This window comes from Cibotium barometz, chromosome 19 (genome assembly GCF_041138505.1).
Source record: "Cibotium barometz isolate CiBa-2024 chromosome 19, ASM4113850v1, whole genome shotgun sequence".
Taxonomy (NCBI): Eukaryota; Viridiplantae; Streptophyta; class Polypodiopsida; order Cyatheales; family Cibotiaceae; genus Cibotium; species Cibotium barometz.
This window is the reverse complement of record NC_141064.1, coordinates 8,173,644-8,191,201: the sequence shown is the minus strand read 5'-3', so window position 1 is coordinate 8,191,201 and position 17,558 is coordinate 8,173,644. Positions and strand designations below refer to the sequence as shown.

Below are 17,558 nucleotides of genomic sequence, written 5' to 3'. Positions count from 1 at the left end.
GGATTCTGAAAACCTGAGGAGACGCAGCAAGGTGACGGCCGCCAGACCGAAGGGGCTGGAGGTGGGACCCTCACAGTGACTTGGGGAGGGGGGACATCACCGACGGGTGGGTGCTGCAACAAAGTGGTATGCAGTTGGGTCTTCGTGCTTGGTTGCCTGTGGACCTGTCTCTCTGAGGATCTGAGCTAGGACCTGAGGAGGGGGGCAGGGACCATTGCAGGCGGTCTCCTGGACTAGCGCCGAGGGCAAGCTCTGGTGAGGTATCCCATCTGCCTGCAAATGAAGCATTAGCCAGGGAAGCCTGAGTACTCCACTCTCTGCAAGGAAGTGATAGGACGTGAGGCACTGTCTCCTGCGAGGCAATACAGATGATCCCGGCCGCCCGTGTGAGGGACAAAGCGGGCGGGGGAGGGGGGGGGTGCGCAGGGGGCTCCCAATGGCTCCACCAATCACCAAGAGAAAAGAAAGGTATTCCTTCCTGAGGCCTGGGAAGCAGACTGTCACGGGAAAACCTAAAACACCAGCAAGTGGGTCGGATGCGGGGTCGAAGCCACGTTGCCACCTCGCAAAGAAGGCTTGGGCCGTACACAATGCGACGGGGCTCAGCCCCATGACTATCTGACACCATTGGCGAGTCAAACTCAACCTGGTAGTAGCCGCGCCCCAAAGGATGATTGTATGTGATCTTTGTAGGCACTCCAAGGAGGCTAGCCTATAGAAGATCTAAGTTGTCCATGCGCCGGGCGACTACCAACAATCTTGCACACCAGAGTGGAGGCCTCTAGAGATGCAACTGTCGTAGCGAGGAGCTGGAGGTCCACTTCTGAGAAGGATAGGCAAGGAACAGCGGCCTCAGTCGGGGATGGTGGAGCGGCTGCCATGGAGTCCTCCCGAGGGGTGAAGACCAGAAGGGGCCGATGCTTGCCAAATGAAAGTTACCCAAGAACAAGAGAAGCTGCCTGAAGAAACGGAGGGAACGGAGAGATGGAACCAAAGGGGAAACCGGGGGGGGGGGGGGGGGGGGGGGGGGGCACTGTTCGTGGGGCGAGGCTCGCAGCTCTGAATGCTTACATTCTTGGAAACAATAACCCTAAAATAGCCACTCTCATTTTGTCTGGGCTATGTATGCAGCTTAGAGAAGCTACTGTGCCTACTATAGAAGCAATAAACCCTATGAATAATGCATGAGGTTGGGATAGCAGCCAATAAGGATACGACAATGATGATCCATCTTTAGAATGCACCTGCAGCACATAAAGATAACCTTTGTTAGTATTAGCAGCTGTGCAGGCTTTGCCAAGACTTTTACATTTTAAGGACTCTGGCTTCCACACTGCAACTAAGATATGATTTTAACTACCAATTTTATGATCCTATATAGCTAGGAAAACCCCACAGAAATGCTAGAACCAAATAAAGAAGGATTTAAAAAGGTGTTACCTCCTACATATGTGGCAGTGATGTGTCATTGGAGGCTTTGAATTCCGACCTGAACCACCCGAAAAAGAATAAGACATCACTTTAAAAGCATCATAGGCATAGGCTGACACCCAAATATAATCATACTTCCACCTAATTGAGACCGGGGGGGAGAAGGGAAAAGGGGAAGCGAGAGGATGGGGACCCTGAGTGGCCACCTCTTAGTTGTTAACAAGCTGCAACTAGCTGCCCAGCAATAGATGCTGGTCAGACAAGGCAAACCTGCCATGTGGCACCTAAACTGCTGTATTTCATTTTTTGCCATCCTTTCTTGGAGGCTATGGCTCCCCCAGAGGTGCCAGCAAGCTGCCCAATGCAGCCTACAGTGCTGGTGCTGCCCGTCCAAACGGGCTTCCTCAACTGTTACATCTAGCTGCGGCCACACCTGTTCATGGTGTCTAGGCTAAACTCCTTTAAACCAGGATCCCAGACATAGTGCAGCTCAAGCATGGCTTGTCCTCATAACGAAGGCCTTGCAAAAATGAGCTAGCAAATGACTGGTCCAACCTAAGGTGTAGCATCATTCTTCATCCTAAAATAAAGTCACTAGAAGAAAACAAATCATTCATCAATTAGAGGCAAAGTTTTGGAAGACCCCCACCCTCAAAAGAAGGTAAACAACTTACAGCTTTTGCACCATCTAACTACCAAGGATTCATTCCCAGATGCGTCTTGTCTGCGGCTTAAGCTCATTGGGTCTTGCTCCACATCCTGTTATCAGAAAAGTCCAACAACACCTAGTACCAATGTGAAGCACCCTTTCTAGACTAGTAAGAATGCAATAATGCTTTGTACTTACCACAAAGTCAGGTGGGCTTCCAGGATCCGTCTTTATACAGTAGTAGTAGTTGAAGAACACATTGAAGATCAGCCATACTGAGATCATGATATGAGCAATTCCTTTTAGAGAGTAAAGGCTGTGAATCGAGGGGAGTATCGTTGTGAAGAACAAGTATATGATACAGCTGAACAAAAGCATAAGCACATATTAGTATCCTCCAAACATGAAAATTGAATAAAATCGATGTTGTTTGCAGTCATACACCTGAAACTTACAGCACAAAAAGCAGGCAAATGTGCAGGTGATACTCCCCTACAGATTATGGATGAGAATTCATAGAACATAGTAGTCTGTGACAATGCATTTCAAGGTACACAATGATAAGGGGCCACGGCTGGGGGGCGCAATCATTGTATTCAGCAACAGTAGCCAGCTTTTTGAATCTATGGACTGTTATGTCCCCAAAAGGCATGACTGGGCTGGCATTTAATGGTGAGGTTGGTTAGGGACTAAACATGTCCTAAGAGTTACTAGTTTATTTTCTGAACATGACCTTAATTTGAGGGCACTCACCTGAAGACTATGTAAGCACAAAACATAGGGTCCATTAATGGGAGTTCCCACAGGTGGAAGCCCAGTGAACCAAGGACCTGGATTAGCCATTGCTATGCCCAAGCCATACACCAGGATGGTGGGCTCTAGTGGTATGAGATACCATGGCTTGTGTGAGGAGCTAATTAAGGTGTTGGTCTAGCTCAGATTCAGGGGTGCTCCCCAGGGAAGCTATGACTGGGCAGTGAGCTTGCCGACTCCTTCAATAAGGTCTACGAGATGAATGATTCAGTTTTGCAGAAAAAGCTGGTTGTGAGATCCTTGTTGGGCAGCTAGAGTGTGGACTGGTAAACCCTAATACCTAGAGTGCCTGTTTCAGTCCACCTTTGGCATGAAGGCCATGCATGCTCTGTGCACAAATGCTGGCACCAAATGCAGAGGAAATATAGTAAGCTACAGTACTAGAGATTTTTTCCTTTTAATTCTTGCATTCAGAACTGAATTATTATGGCATTCATGTGGGGGGGAGCACAAATCCATGGAAAGACGTTTATTTTGAAAAGAAAACAAAACAAAAAAAGATGAGCTCACCTTATTAGTGTTACAGCAAGAGCAATATAAAGAGGTCCGGCAAGTTGCACAGCCTTGTCAATGAAGATTTGGATCCTTAGCATCAAGGAAGACCACCTAAATCACACAACAAAGAAATATATTGGAACACTCAAGTCACCAGACACTAGAGATCTAACTCTTAGATTTTCAATGGGCACAGAACAAAATGAACAGCTAATGAAGGAACTCCCGCTCAGATGGGAATATCCTGGAGTACATTGACAACAACCTACATTATCAAGTTGGCATGAACGAGTCTCTCCATTGTAACATCTTCAACAATTACTAGTTACACTCTTTTTCCCCCAGAAAAAGATCCTTCTATTAGTCATGAAAGAAACATATGCAAAAGTGGACTACAAAGCAGCTCTCAAATGGAGCAATATGTACAACCCTCAAAAGAGGTATAATTAGAGGAATGAGAGGGAGCACTCCCTTGCCTGGTCGATCTCAGAGGGAGTCTACATCGGAAAGGGGGGAGGGGGATCATACTGAGGCCTATAATGCCAGGACGAGTGCTCGGGGCCCATAGTGAGAAAAGGGCCTCGGCCCCACATACGGGGAAAAGCTACACACCTCTGCTGCATCCTGTCGAATCATAAATAAGGTGCTCCGATGCCCCTCAGAGAGAGTGTATGATGTCCATTCACGTGTGCCCAATGGTCTCTACCAAAGGGGTATGAGAACCGTCAATAGCCTCATGACATCTGGTGCGCTAAATGTAGGTGCTAATGATGAGCTCCCAATGCTGGTATACCCAGGCCTCTAGGGTCCAATGAGATCCTGGTATGGCTGAGGCTGAGATGGTCATAATCCTGAAGTGTGAGAGCTGGAGGGCCAGGCCAGTGCCATCCTCCTCAGTGTGCAAAGCCTCCAATGCCTCCATCACAAAGGCCACTATCCCCACGTGATCAAACGGTGGGTATGGACAGTCCCAAAGAGAATGCACAGCGGAAATAAGAGACAACTGCTGTAGAGAACAAAACGCAGAAAAGAGAGAGAGCGAGAGAGACAGAGACAGAGAGAGAAGCTGTATAAACTCTGCTCTATACACAAGATCTGATACAATGGAGTGTGGGGGGCGGCAGAGCCAATATATATGGCCCTAGGCTGCTGGTCGGCCAGCCCAAAACAGGCCGGCAGCAGCCCCATAAGCTCACGACCAGAAAAAACATCAGTTGGCCAGGAAAAGCTCAGTCGGCCAGTACTGAGAACAGGTCGGGTAGCAAATGTCCAATCAGCCAGCAGAAGACGACAGCCGACAGCAAAAAAACAGCCCTCCCACATCCAGCAAAACTGGGAAAACACCATGGAAAGTGGGGGAAAATGGAGACACACCTAACTGGGCAGGCACACCCACCAACAGAGGTCCTAGTGTGTAATGTACAAACAGGAGATGACTGCTAACACCCCCTCTCAGCTCCTGGATGTAGAACCAATCCCAGTGAGCTAGAGTGCTGCCGGAGCATAGCCTGAGGTAGAGACTTCGTGAAGAGGTCCGCCGCATTGTCCTCCATTGAAAAATAAACAAGCAAGATGTCACCAGCCAAAATCTTCTCACGAACAAAGTGATTGTGTATCTCTATGCGCTTGGTCCGGGCATGGAAGACCAGGTTCCGAGCAATAGCTACACAGCTCTGGTTATCGCACTAGATGACCGTGGGTTCCTTCTGTGGAAACCCAATCTCGCCAAGCAACCTCCGCAGCCACACAACCTCACAAGCACCACCACAAGCAGCCCGGTACTCTGCCTCTGTAGACGACAAGGCAATAGTTGACTGCCTTTTGTTGCTCCATGAAACAGCTCCTGAGCGGAGGGTAAAACCATAGCCTGATGTAGATCTCCTCATGTCTGGATCTCCTCCCCAATCTGAGTCACTCCAACCTTGGAGTCAGACTCCATCCGTCGTTCCTCCTCTAGTGTCATAGCAGAGTCCAAGATCCTTCATACCATGCAAATACCACAAGATCCGCAATCCTACGTCCCAATGAGTCTTCAAAGGCGTCTGCATGAATGAGCTCAACAGCCCAACGGGAAAGCTCAAGTCCAATCTGGTGTTCAGCAACCAAATCAATGAACCAACGAGCTTCCAATACAGAGAGGCATCAACCTGTTCACAAGGATCATTCACTGTAAGCTTCATGTTCGGGTCCATCGGTGAAGTAATAGACTTGCAGTTCTCCATCCCAAAGGCCTCAAGCAACTCATGAGCATACTGCTGTTGAGAGACAAAGAACCCCCTCTGGGTCTGCCAAATCTCCAATCCCAAAAAGAAGTGGAGTAAGCCTAAGTCGGTCATCTCAAACAAGGCAACCTTCGTCACTGCTATGTGCTCCACATGACCGCCAGTGAGAATGAGATCATCCACATAAAGGATAACCAACGTGACCAAACCGCGTTCCCGAAAGAGATACAAGTTGAAATCCTGTTTGTAAAAAGAAAGGATCAATCTCCTAATTCCAAGCCCTAGGAGCCTGCTTAAGACCATACAAGGCCTTCCGCAACCTGTAAACCATCCCCTTTGATCCTGGAACCTCAAAGCCTGGAAGCTACTCAACATACACCTCCTCCTGCAAGTCACGACTCACCATTAAGGAATGCGGATTTTACATCCATCTGATATACGGGCCACCGCTAAGAAGAGGCAAGGGCAAGAACGGCCCGAATCGTGGTCATCCTCGTTGTCGATGCAAAGGTATCCTCATAGTCGATGCCAGGCCGCTGAGCATAACCCTTAGCCACATGTCTGGTTTTAAGCTTGTCCACTGACCCATCAGACGTTTCTTAAAGACCCACTTGACACCAATGACTGACCGTTTTGACGGCCTCGGAACCAACTCCCAAGTTTTATTCTTCTCTATAGCATCCAGATCCACTTGCATGGCTTTCCTCCAAGTCTCCTGAGAAAGAGCTTCCTTCACGGAAGTGGGCGTTTTATCCCGAATGATACGAGACATCAAAGCATAGTTTACCTGTAACAACTCCGCTGAATGACTTTGTTCACGAACTCTGTGCGATCTTTGAGGTCCGTCCTCTGTGGTCCACTCGGAGAGAAGCTCCGTAACGCCCGACTCTCGAAGGGTGTCTAACAACCACTTTGGTACTCCAACAGAACGCAGAGCCTCCAGCTGCTGATGGGGCTCATCTCCAGCCTCGGGCTCAACCTCTACAACTGACTGAGGCTATCTAGCAACAACAATAGACTAGGAATCATCCTCAGACTCCTCTGGTTCACCAAGAAGTGGCAGCTCATCAACAGTGGAAGCTGGAACATGCTCATCAAAGACATCTCTGCAGACAACAACCTCGTTTCACTCCGAGTCATACAACCTCTATCCTTTGGAAAGAGAGTTATATTCCACAAAGACAAGCTTCTTGGACTTTGAGTCAAGCTTCCCCCTCTGCTTCTTTGGAATGTGAACATAGGCATCACTCCCAAACACATAGAAATGGGAGACATTTGGTTCCTCGGCTAAAATAAGCCTCAAATGGAGTCATCTTTGGTACTGAAGTCGTCAGAGGTCGGTTGAGGATATAGACAACCGTAGCCACAGCCTCTCCCCAAAGTGGACAAGGAAGATCACGATGCTCCAACATCATCCTCGCCATCTCCACCACAGTCTAGTTCTTTCGCTCAAAGAGTCCATTCTCCGAAGGCGAACCTGTATTGGCCAACTCCCGCTTGATGCCATGTTCCGCACAAAACCGCACAAACGCATTAGAAGAGAACTCTCACTTTTGTCAGCCGAAAGAGTCTTTATCTGCAATCCAGACTCCTCCTCCACCATAACATGCCACTCCTTGAACCGAGCGAAAGCTTGATCCTTCTAGGAAAGGAAATAAACCCATGTAAATCTGCTACAATCATCAACAAGCAACATAAAGTACAAAGAACCTCCCAAGGATGGGATTTGCATAGGTCCACACAAGTCAATGTGTACCATAGCGTTCCTGCCTGCTACCAATATCTGACAAGCCATCCACCATCTGGTCCTGAAAATCCAATTGTAACATGCGGAAGCTTTGGGAGAGATCGGTAACTTCAATGCTCACAAAAACGGCACACTTGTCGCGACGATATTAACGCACAAAACTGAATATAGATGTGCGGAAAAATAGAGAGAGAGAGGGAGAAGAGGACACAGTATTGGGTCCCAAATACCCTCTGTAGGGCCCCCACCACGAATGGTGTATTTGCTTTTATTAGAATGATGCAAAACTGAAATAAAAGACTAAACCTGAACCTTCTTGGCTGAGATAGATCTCTGCCCTTGACCTTCAGTCCTTCACCCCTTCTACGTTAGCTCGTCCTTGGCTATCCTGGCCCTTTGATCACCTTCAGCACTTGGTGAATTATGAGATGAATGGATTGAACCATGCAATGGGTATTTATACCCTTCAGGGATGCTAGTCGGCTGTCTGAAAATTGCTCCACGACTTGTAAAATCACCATTAAATGCTTAAAATGCTGCGCATCACTTAAGTAGGTGCTGGCCACCATGCACATAAGCTACTAGCTGCTGGGCAGCCTGTGTGGGCTGCCCCACACCTGGCCTACAGTCCCCTAGGGGCTGTGTAACCTATCGGCTGCTTGTCCAGGAGCCCTAGGGCTGTCCTACAGCCCTTCCATGGCTGGTGGGCACAGCCAAGGCCTTCCTGGCCCCTATGGGGGTGGTTCTACACCTCCCTTGCGCGGTGCAAAAGGGTCTGTTCTGGAACCATAACTTCAGCTTCATCAATAATATCTGGTTCCGTCGCCTCGTCTATAACTTCTGAAGGAATCGGACCTGCATATGGCTTTAACCAACTAACATGAAACACATCGTGCATAGTCCAACTCGGAGGTAGCTTCAACTTCATTGAAACCTCGTTAATCTTTCTCTGGATGGGAAAAGGTCCGAAGCTCCTGAAAGACAACTTTGGGCATCGCTTGCCCACCTGTTTCAACCTTTGCTTCATAATCCGAAGATAAACCCAATCCCCTTCCGAAAACTTCATATCTCTTCGGTCTTTATTGGCCTATCGAGTGTAGGCCTCTTGCGCTTTAGCCAACCTGTCTTTACTGACTCTAAAATCTCCTAGTAAGACTTCGTCACTCTGTTCGCTTCAGGTACTGAAGACGAGGTCTTGGTCAATAGCGACTGGAATGGTCTTCCAAACGCTGCCTCATATGGAGTCATGCCAATAGCTGAAGAAAAAGAATCATTCAAAACAGCTTGAAATAAAGGCAAATATGATTCCCACTTACCTTGCTGATCGTGGAAATAACACTTCAGCACATCAAAGGACAATTGGTTGTAGATCTCTGTCTAGCCGTCCATCTGTGGGTGAAATGCACTGGGAAAATTCAATTTAGTACCAAAATTATCAAACAATGCCCTCCAAAAATGACTGGTAAACTTGGCATCTCGGTCTGACACTATGGTCCTAGGAATCCTGCCAATCGGGTACCAATGCCGAATGATGAACTGGGCAACATCCTCGGCGGTCACATTGGCCCTGCATGGAATATGCATAACAAATTTGCAAGCACTGAGTATTACGCTTACTCGGACTGGGAGGCAGATTCATGACAAAGTCCATCGAAATATCTTGGAAAGGTCCCTCAGGAATTAGCAAGGGCTGTAACAACCCTATCTTCTTTCCACGAGGAGCTTTCACCTTTGGACAAATATCACAGTATTGTACATATAAAAACACATCTCGCCTCATCTTTGGCCAATAATATTCCCGTTCCAATTTCTCCAAAGTCGAATTCATGTCCCTATGACCACCAGTAATGGGCGTCATGGGCCTCATGGAGAAGAGCTGCCCTGAACGACTTCATGACACACAGTCGGCCTTTGTAGAAAATCCAACCATCGCGTATCAAAAAGTGGCATAGTCTTGTGGCATCCAATGCCTGTTCCCACTGTGTACCGAATTCCTCGGAATCCGCGTACGTGTGCTTCATGTCGTCTAGTCCCGTACCAACAAGGTCGAGTCTAGTGGTCTGAATCAAAGTCACTCGTCCCTTCCTACTCAAAGCATCAGCCACCACTGGATTGACCTTTCCTGGAAGGTACTCAATCATACCACCAAATTGCTGGAATATCTGGCTCCAGCGATGTTGTCGGTCACTCCAATGTGCACTTGGCATTGTCTAAATCTAGTGTAATGCCTGATGGTCAGTGCGAACCTTGTTGGGTAGGAGGGAAGCTAGCTTGCACACACACACAACCTCAAGCACAAAGAAACGTGAGAGTGCTGGAAAAGATGTACTCAATAATGATATAAAATGAAAGTACAAGTTAGTACTAAAAGGCCTAGGGCTAAGTGCCCAACACACATAAGTGTGTGTTCACACATAAGTGTGTGTTCACACAAGGAAAAAACTTGTGTCCAGTCACAAGGAAAAAGTGCCCGTGAGTAAGCTGGGTTCACACCTGAACTAGCCGGGAGTGGACATGACCAACAAACCCCCCTCAAGTGAATGGTGTGAATGGGTAGCAACAGGGTAATAAAGCTGTGAATGCTACCGTGCACTATGCTTCACAGTAAGAGTGAACTGCAGTGCCAATGGAAAAAGCAAGCACTATATGACAAGGAAAAGGAGAATCCCCAATGTCATAGCGCTAATGCTAGAGCACAGTAGCACATAAATGCATCACCAGAAATGCATGGCAAAGATCATGTGGACATCAACTGCATCAAATCAAGAGGCATCGCATAATACCCCCCTGAAGGCAAGTACCAAATGCCAAGCTGAACTGCATGTAATCCACATCAATGCTCTGTAATTGCACCAATGATAAGCATAAGAAGAGGTAGCAAATATAGACATGTGTAAAGGCAACAGGATCCAGAAGTCATGCCTGTGAGACATGCAATGTAAGCTGCAAAAGTGAAACTCATCAATGGAGGATCCAATGAGGAAAAATCAGCAATGGTAGGGCTGATAAAAGTAAAAATTCAGCAATGGGAAAAGCTGAAAATGGGGAGAAAAAATAGGGGCTCGAGGCGGGCATCAGCCAATGCTATGAGAGGATAGGTAAACTCTCAGCGATGCCATGACCAGTGACATGTATGGCAAGTGTAAAGATGCATAATCCCACAATGAATAATATACATGTGACATGTCAAAACCATGAGAGCAAGCCAACACTGGCCAAGTGTGTAAAAGGCACTCCCAGTAAACATCACATGTGAGAAAGTGACAATGTCAACACTGTAGAAACAATCCCGCTGCAAGGGAAAACAGCATAAAAGGCATCTCCAGTAGACATCACATAAGAGAAAGCGTCTAGCATAGACCAGCATAAGGGTCAACAAGCATAAGTGACCATGAGGCATCACCAACTTCATGTGGGCAAGTAAAATCCCCCCCTGAAATGCATCTGCCAGACAATGCATACCATGGAGTACAGACTATAGAGCATAGTCATCAAAAGCAACAGCATCAGAAGACATCTCTGCAGGCGATAAAGATGTAAGGGTCAAGGCTAACACGTGTAGCCGAATTGGCCTAATCTGCACCTGTGGAAGAAGATGCCAGCTTCTTCTTTTTTTCACTCTCAATACGCTTCTTGCATTCCTCTATGGTGTGTCCTGTTTTCCTGCAATAGTTACAGCGCTTTTTCTTTTCAGGCTTGTCCTCTGTCTTGGGAGGATCCGATGGGCTAGGTTTAGGCCCAGATCTATTCCCACGAAAGGGAGCAGCCATTGCTGACTCAACAGACGCCTGTTGGAACGAGATTGCTCTTCACTGAGCAAGAGAGTCAGAAGATTGTCAAAAGTGACCGCATTAGGTGCATTGCCAGCCAACAACCGCAAAGTGGTGCCAAATGTCTGATAAGAGTCGGGCAAATTACGCAAAACTGTCTGAACAAGATAGCTATCTGTCAAGACCTCATCAATGTTAATGAGCTGCTCTCGTAGGTCTTTCACATGCGTAAGGTACTAATCGATGGAGTCACCTTCAAGCATGCGGTCCATCTCAAGCTTACCCCGAAGGTAAGCTACACGAGCCTCATTGCGAGACCTGAATACAACGCCGCCAAGGTATCCCAAGCACCCTTTGCAATGGTGCAGGAATGAATGTGCGGAATGATATGCCTGCGGCACAAGAGAGCAATCAATGCATGGCCCTGAGCATCCCTAGCATCCCAAGTACGCTGCTGCTGAGTAGGAGGAAGACGAGGAGGTGGACCTACAGGAGGGTGAGCAAAAATCACTTCACCTTCCGCTAGAGCAGGTGCAAGAGGACGCTCCTCAGTGCCATCCACATATAGCCATACATTCTTGGCAACCAAAACATGACGCATCATATAAGTCCACATAGGGTAGTTATCCCCATTGAGCTTGTCCTCTTGAGATAGTATTCCAAAGAGGTCATCATTACTGTTGGCCATGATAACACAACAAATCTGTCACAAGTCACCACGAGTAGGCAATGCCCAACAAAACCGTAAGAATGCGGGGGATAAATAGCAGGATAATAATGGACTGAAAGGGAACTCCTTCACCACGAGAAATACATATGCATGTCCCAAATTTGCAAGTGTACTGCACGATGATGCAAATCTGTCAAAGTGTCCACAATGGCATACATATACTGCAGCAAACCACAAATGTATACATGTGCAGTGAAAAACACAATCAGCTGACACCTATAAAAGCTGCAAGTGCTGCAACCAATTAGACCAAATCTCATCGGATCTGCATCTGTAAATCTGCTAATGCGATTGTCACATGTACCAAATGCTGTAATGCCCCAAAAATTGGGGCAAATGACCCAATGCCAAGCAAATGTGCCTGTAATACCCAGAAAATTAAAAAAAATGCCCCAATGCCAACCAAATGTGCCTGTAATACCCAAAATTGCCTGCAAATAGTGCCAATTTCTGTAAAATCCCCAAATTTCTAGTGCAATTATGCACCAAATCTGCTGAAATCAATGCCAATGTGTACCAATGTTGCAATTGTAGGCTCAAAGGTGAAAAGTCCCATAATTAATGCAACTAATTTGCTAATTTTAGCAATTTCTGAGATTTTGAAAAATTGAGAAAAAATTAGTAAGGAAATTACTGAGCTTGCAGTGGCTTCAACAAGGCAGGCAGTAGTACAGGCATGAGGCAGCAGTACGGGCAGTAGGTACAGTAGGCACACAGCAGTAACGGGTATGAGGCGGCGCAATACGGGCAGCACAGGGGCGGAGCAGATCTAAACAATACGGACATGAGGCGGCGCAGATTTGGGCGACGGCGGCGCAACGTCGTACGGCGACGATGGTGTCGACAATAGGCAAGCGCAGATCTGTCAGATCTGGCGCAAGCGGCTGCTGTTGCAGGTGGCACAGAGCACCGTTGTTGCAGGCGACGCAAGGCGGCGACAGCGAATCTAAAGGCGGCGACAACAGAGGCGACGACGCTACACACAGATCTGACAGGCGACGGTACAGGCGGCGACGCGCAGCTAAGGGCGGCGGCAGGGCAAAACCCTAACCCTAGGGCAGCAAAACCCTAATGCCAATAGGCTGAAGCTCAAGCTCTGAAGGACAACAAGGGGCAAACCCTAACGCTAACCCTAACCAAGCTCTGATACCAATGTTGGGTAGGAGGGAAGCTAGCCTGCACACACACACACACACAACCTCAAGCACAGAGAAACGTGAGAGTGCTGGAAAAGATGTACTCAATAATGATATGAAATGAAAGTACAAGTGAGTACTAAATGGCCTAGGGCTAAGTGCCCAACACACATAAGTATGTTCACATGGGGAAAAAACCTGTGTCGAGTCACAGGGAAAAAGTGCCCGTGAGTAAGCTGGGTTCACACCTGAACTAGCCGGGAGTAGACATGACCGACAAACCTCAAAGTCACGACCATAAAGAAAATGTTTCCAATGTTTCAAGGCATGTATAATTGCAAGGAGTTCACGATTGTAGACTGAGAAATTCTTCTCTGCGGGCAGTAACTTACGAGACATGTAAGCTACTGGATGACCATTCTGTTGTAATACACCGCCAATTGCGATGTTACTCGCATCGGTGATCACCTGAAATGGCTCATCCCACGAGGCAAGTGCTAAATAAGGCGCTTTTGATAAAGCCACCTTGAGGTTCTTAAATGCCTCCAACGCTCATGGAGTCATTCGAATCCGTTGCCTTCTTGTCTCGACACCCTTAAGCAGATCGATGAGATCCGTCGAGCGGTCAGAAAACTTGTCTATGTGGGTGGAGTATGCTTGGCATATACCCACAAAGGATCTAATGTCATAAGCTGTCTGAGGTACTTCCCAATTGACAATCTCGGCCACCTTAACCGAATCAAGTCGAATGCCTTCTGCACTAATTATATATCCAAGCTAATGCACCTCGAACAAATAAAATTCCGACCTCTTCTCATTGACGTAGAGCTCGTTGCTTTCCAGCAACTTTAGGACTTTCTCCACATCAATGTCATGCTGCTCAACCGTAGCTAAAAATACTAGTATGTCGTCCAAAAATATGAACACACTTTCCAATTAATCCCCGGAATACATGCATCATCATGCGGTTAAATGTAAATGGGACGTTCGTCAAGCCAAAAGGCATGACCACAAATTCATAATGGGCCCGTTCCGTACGTAAGGCTGTCTTGGGGATGTTCCCCTCCACAATCCTCACCTAGTGGTACCCACTCTTTAAATCGAGTTTCGAGAACACCTTGGTCCCATTCAACCTCTCGAGAATATAATCTATTCGAGGCATCGAGAATCTACTCTTGATAGTCAGCTTATTGAGTGCACGATAATCGACACACAAACGAGAAGACCCATCTTTTTTCTTGACAAACAGGATCGGTGCTACAAATGGCGACACGCTGGGGCGGATGAAGCCAGATTGCAACAATTCTTGGAGTTGGCGGTCCAACTCCGATTCCATTGCCTTAGAAAGGCGATATGAAAACTTACTCGGGGGTTCCGGGTTTGGAAGGAGATCAATCTTGTGGTCCTCCGGTCTGGACACGGGAAGCTGGGAAGGGAGGTTGTCCCGAAGAAAAATCTTCTGGAACTTTTCATGGAGAGCCACATACTTCTCAGAAGCACTAGCCGCCGTCTGGGCAGTCTGGACGTATATCATCGCACAATGTGCGCCTTTCCTAATTACTCACTTAGCCCTATAAGTGGCTTATGAGCGGAAAGTTTGGAATTCCTGACTCACTAAAATGGTCACTGGGACATTTGACACATTCCGATTAATCTGGAAAGTGTGCTTGTTCCACTTGACATCAGGAAGGAACTTGTGAAACCACTAAATGCCCAAAATTATGTCTGCTCCTACAAGAGGGGCAACCATAAAATCACGCACAAACTCTATGCCGTGAATAACCAATTTAGCACCTAGAGCTTCATACTTGACGTTCGTTGTCATGCCTGTGCTAAAACCCTCAACTTGTTTGTGCACCGAAGTCAGGACAAAACAGGCACGCCGAGCGGCCTATTCCGTGACCACGTCCTCCATGCTGCCGCTGTGAAACAAGACGACGACTCTCTGGCCACCTATGTAGCCAAAGGTCTTGAGAAATCCGTTGCGCTCATACTCCTGGTGATGGGCGCCCTTCTGCTTATCTTCGAGCTCCCGGCTAATGATTGCTCCAATTGAAGCATTGGGATTTGAAGAACCAAAGACAGCCACTGGGGTCTGTGTGGGAGTTGGGCTCACCACGCAAGCTGTGGAGGCTGAGGCGGCGGTCTTTGGAGCGGTAGTCTTCTTAGGACACTCCCGAGAAGTGTGTCCTTTTGTATGACAAAAGAAACACCTACCCTCCTTGTAGAAATCTCCTGAACACTCAACTTGCCACCTGTCTTGCCTGCCTCCGCTTTCTGGACGCATTGTTCGAGTTCTTGGAGCCAGAGGCTCCCGTGCTCTGTCCTGGGGAATATTAACACACAAAACTGAATATAGATGTGCACAAAAATACAGAGAGAGAGAGAGAGAGAGAGAGAGAGGGGGAGAAGAGGACACAGTATTGGGTCCCGAATACCCTCTGTAGGGCCCCCACCACGAATGGTGTAGTTGCTTTTATTAGAATGATGCAAAACTGAAATAAAAGACTCAACCTGACCCTTCTTGGCCAAGATAGATCTCTGCCCTTGACCTTCAATCCTTCACCCCTTCTGCGTTAGCTTGTCCTTGGCTATCCTGGCCCTTTGATCAGCTTCAGCACTTGGTGAATTATGAGATGAATGGACTGAACCATGCGATGGGTATTTATACCCTTCAGGGATGCTAGTCGGCTGGTTTAAAACCAGTCGACTGTCTAAAAATTGCTCCACGACTTGTAAAATCACCATTAAATGCTTAAAATGTTGTGCATCACTTAAGTAGGTGCTGGCCACCATGCACATAAGCTACTAGCTGCTGGGCAGCCCACACCGCTGGCCACCATGCACATAAGCTACTGGCTGCTGGGCAACCTGTGTGGGCTGCCCCACACCTGGCCTACAGTCCCCTAGGGGCTGTGTAACCTGTCGGCTGCCTGTCCAGGAGCCCTAGGGCTGTCCTACAGCCCTTCCATGGCCATCCCATGGCTAGTGGGCACAGCCAAGGCCTTCCTGGCCCCTATGGGGGTGGTTCTACACCTCCCCCATGCCCATATCTGTCCTTGGGGTAGCCCTATGGGCTGGCCCCTTTCCTATATGCAAACCCTAACTGTCTACATAGTGATCTGGCATCCAGTAACATACCAGATACACAGAACCACTGACATCATTCCATAACTCACAGCGCGGACTGGTACTGTTTCATGTGCAGGACAATGCACACCTGACCTTGGACGCATGTGCAAGACAATGCACACCTGACCTCGGACGACTCGATAGGAACCTGGCTGACTCATCCCGGACTGGGCTCACATGGGACTAGTTTTCCATCCCAAGTCCTGTACCTTCTGTACAGATATGTCTACGAGTGCGGAATGCACGTGACACCCGCCGCAGTGCATCCACATTCAAGTGGCCAAAACGGAAGTGCCACAAGTCACCGATCTGAGTGCCTATCGGAGAAGAGAGTGTTAAGAGTTTATAGATACCATTCTCCACTCCGCCTTCCCATACAACCTGACCTGTTTCTTTGTCCCGAAGAGCAACAAAATGCTCCTCAAACTCCACCCGAAAGCCAGTCTTGCAAACCTCATGCCCTCACAATAGATGAAAACCAAGTGCTGGGACGTAAAGAACACGAGAGGAATGCTTCCCCCCTTTACCATTGGGAATAATCTCCATCCTGCCCTCACTATGAATCAGTATAGTGGAATTGTCGCCAATGAAAATGCGACCTGACTGCCATTTAAGATCCTGTAATATTTCTCGAGAAGGAGTCATGTGCCTGAAAGCACCACTATCGAGAATCCACTCCCGAGTATCCCTGGCGGGTGAAACCAAATGCCTCCCTGCTCGAAGAAGATGAAGCATCTGTGTCCAAAATCTCCAAGTGCACAAAAGCAGGAGTCTTGGCAGCTGAAGCTGAAGAATCAGCATTCTTCTCGGTACTCCGCTTAGGACATCTCCTCCAATAATGGCCTTTTTCGCCACAATTGTTACAAGCTAGGCCTTCAAATTATCACACTCTGAATAGGGCTTCTTCTCAAAAGACTTCTCCGATTAAGACTTCCCTTTGCCCTTGTTGTTGTTGTTGTTACGGCCTTTCGACCACTGGCCAATCAAGGCCTCAAAACCTCCGCCCTGTGGAGGGTTCGTAAAACGCTCTTCCTGGTCCAAGACCATAGGCACAAGCTCCTCCAATGTGATGGGTGATGAGCTTGCCACTGGTGATCAAAGAGGAGTAGAAAGCTAAGTACTGAGAGGTCAGATGACACAGCAAAGTGATGGCCATGTCCTCTGAAGATATCTCCTTCCGAGCCTAAAGAACCTCGTGCTAAAGAGCTTGCAACTTGTTGATGTGCTCCCACATCGTCAAAGACTTTGCAGGATTCATCACCCGCATCTGCACTTCCAAAGAGATCTGCTTCATGGGTGATACCCTGTTATACAGAGAAGCCAAATGATGCAAAATCCCTCTGGCCAACGTCATATGTTTGATATGATTAATCACATGTGGTGTGCAATTAAGGAAGATGAAAGAACGCACACGGGCATTGGCACGATCCCAT

At 47.7% G+C, this 17,558-nt stretch overlaps 1 protein-coding gene across 1 annotated transcript in view; it reads right to left on the bottom strand.

The window, feature by feature from the left end:
• Nucleotides 1-17,558, bottom strand: part of LOC147628184 (putative protein S-acyltransferase 16) — an 86,283-nt gene that overhangs the window by 57,001 nt on the left and 11,724 nt on the right. The window contains exons 2-6 of the mRNA XM_086813227.1: nt 3,404-3,499; nt 2,279-2,444; nt 2,106-2,190; nt 1,441-1,489; nt 1,216-1,244 (exon numbers count right to left, since the gene is read on the bottom strand). Of these exons, the coding sequence (XP_086669353.1) occupies nt 1,216-1,244; nt 1,441-1,489; nt 2,106-2,190; nt 2,279-2,444; nt 3,404-3,499 (425 nt within the window). The remainder of the gene's footprint in view (nt 1-1,215; nt 1,245-1,440; nt 1,490-2,105; nt 2,191-2,278; nt 2,445-3,403; nt 3,500-17,558) is intronic.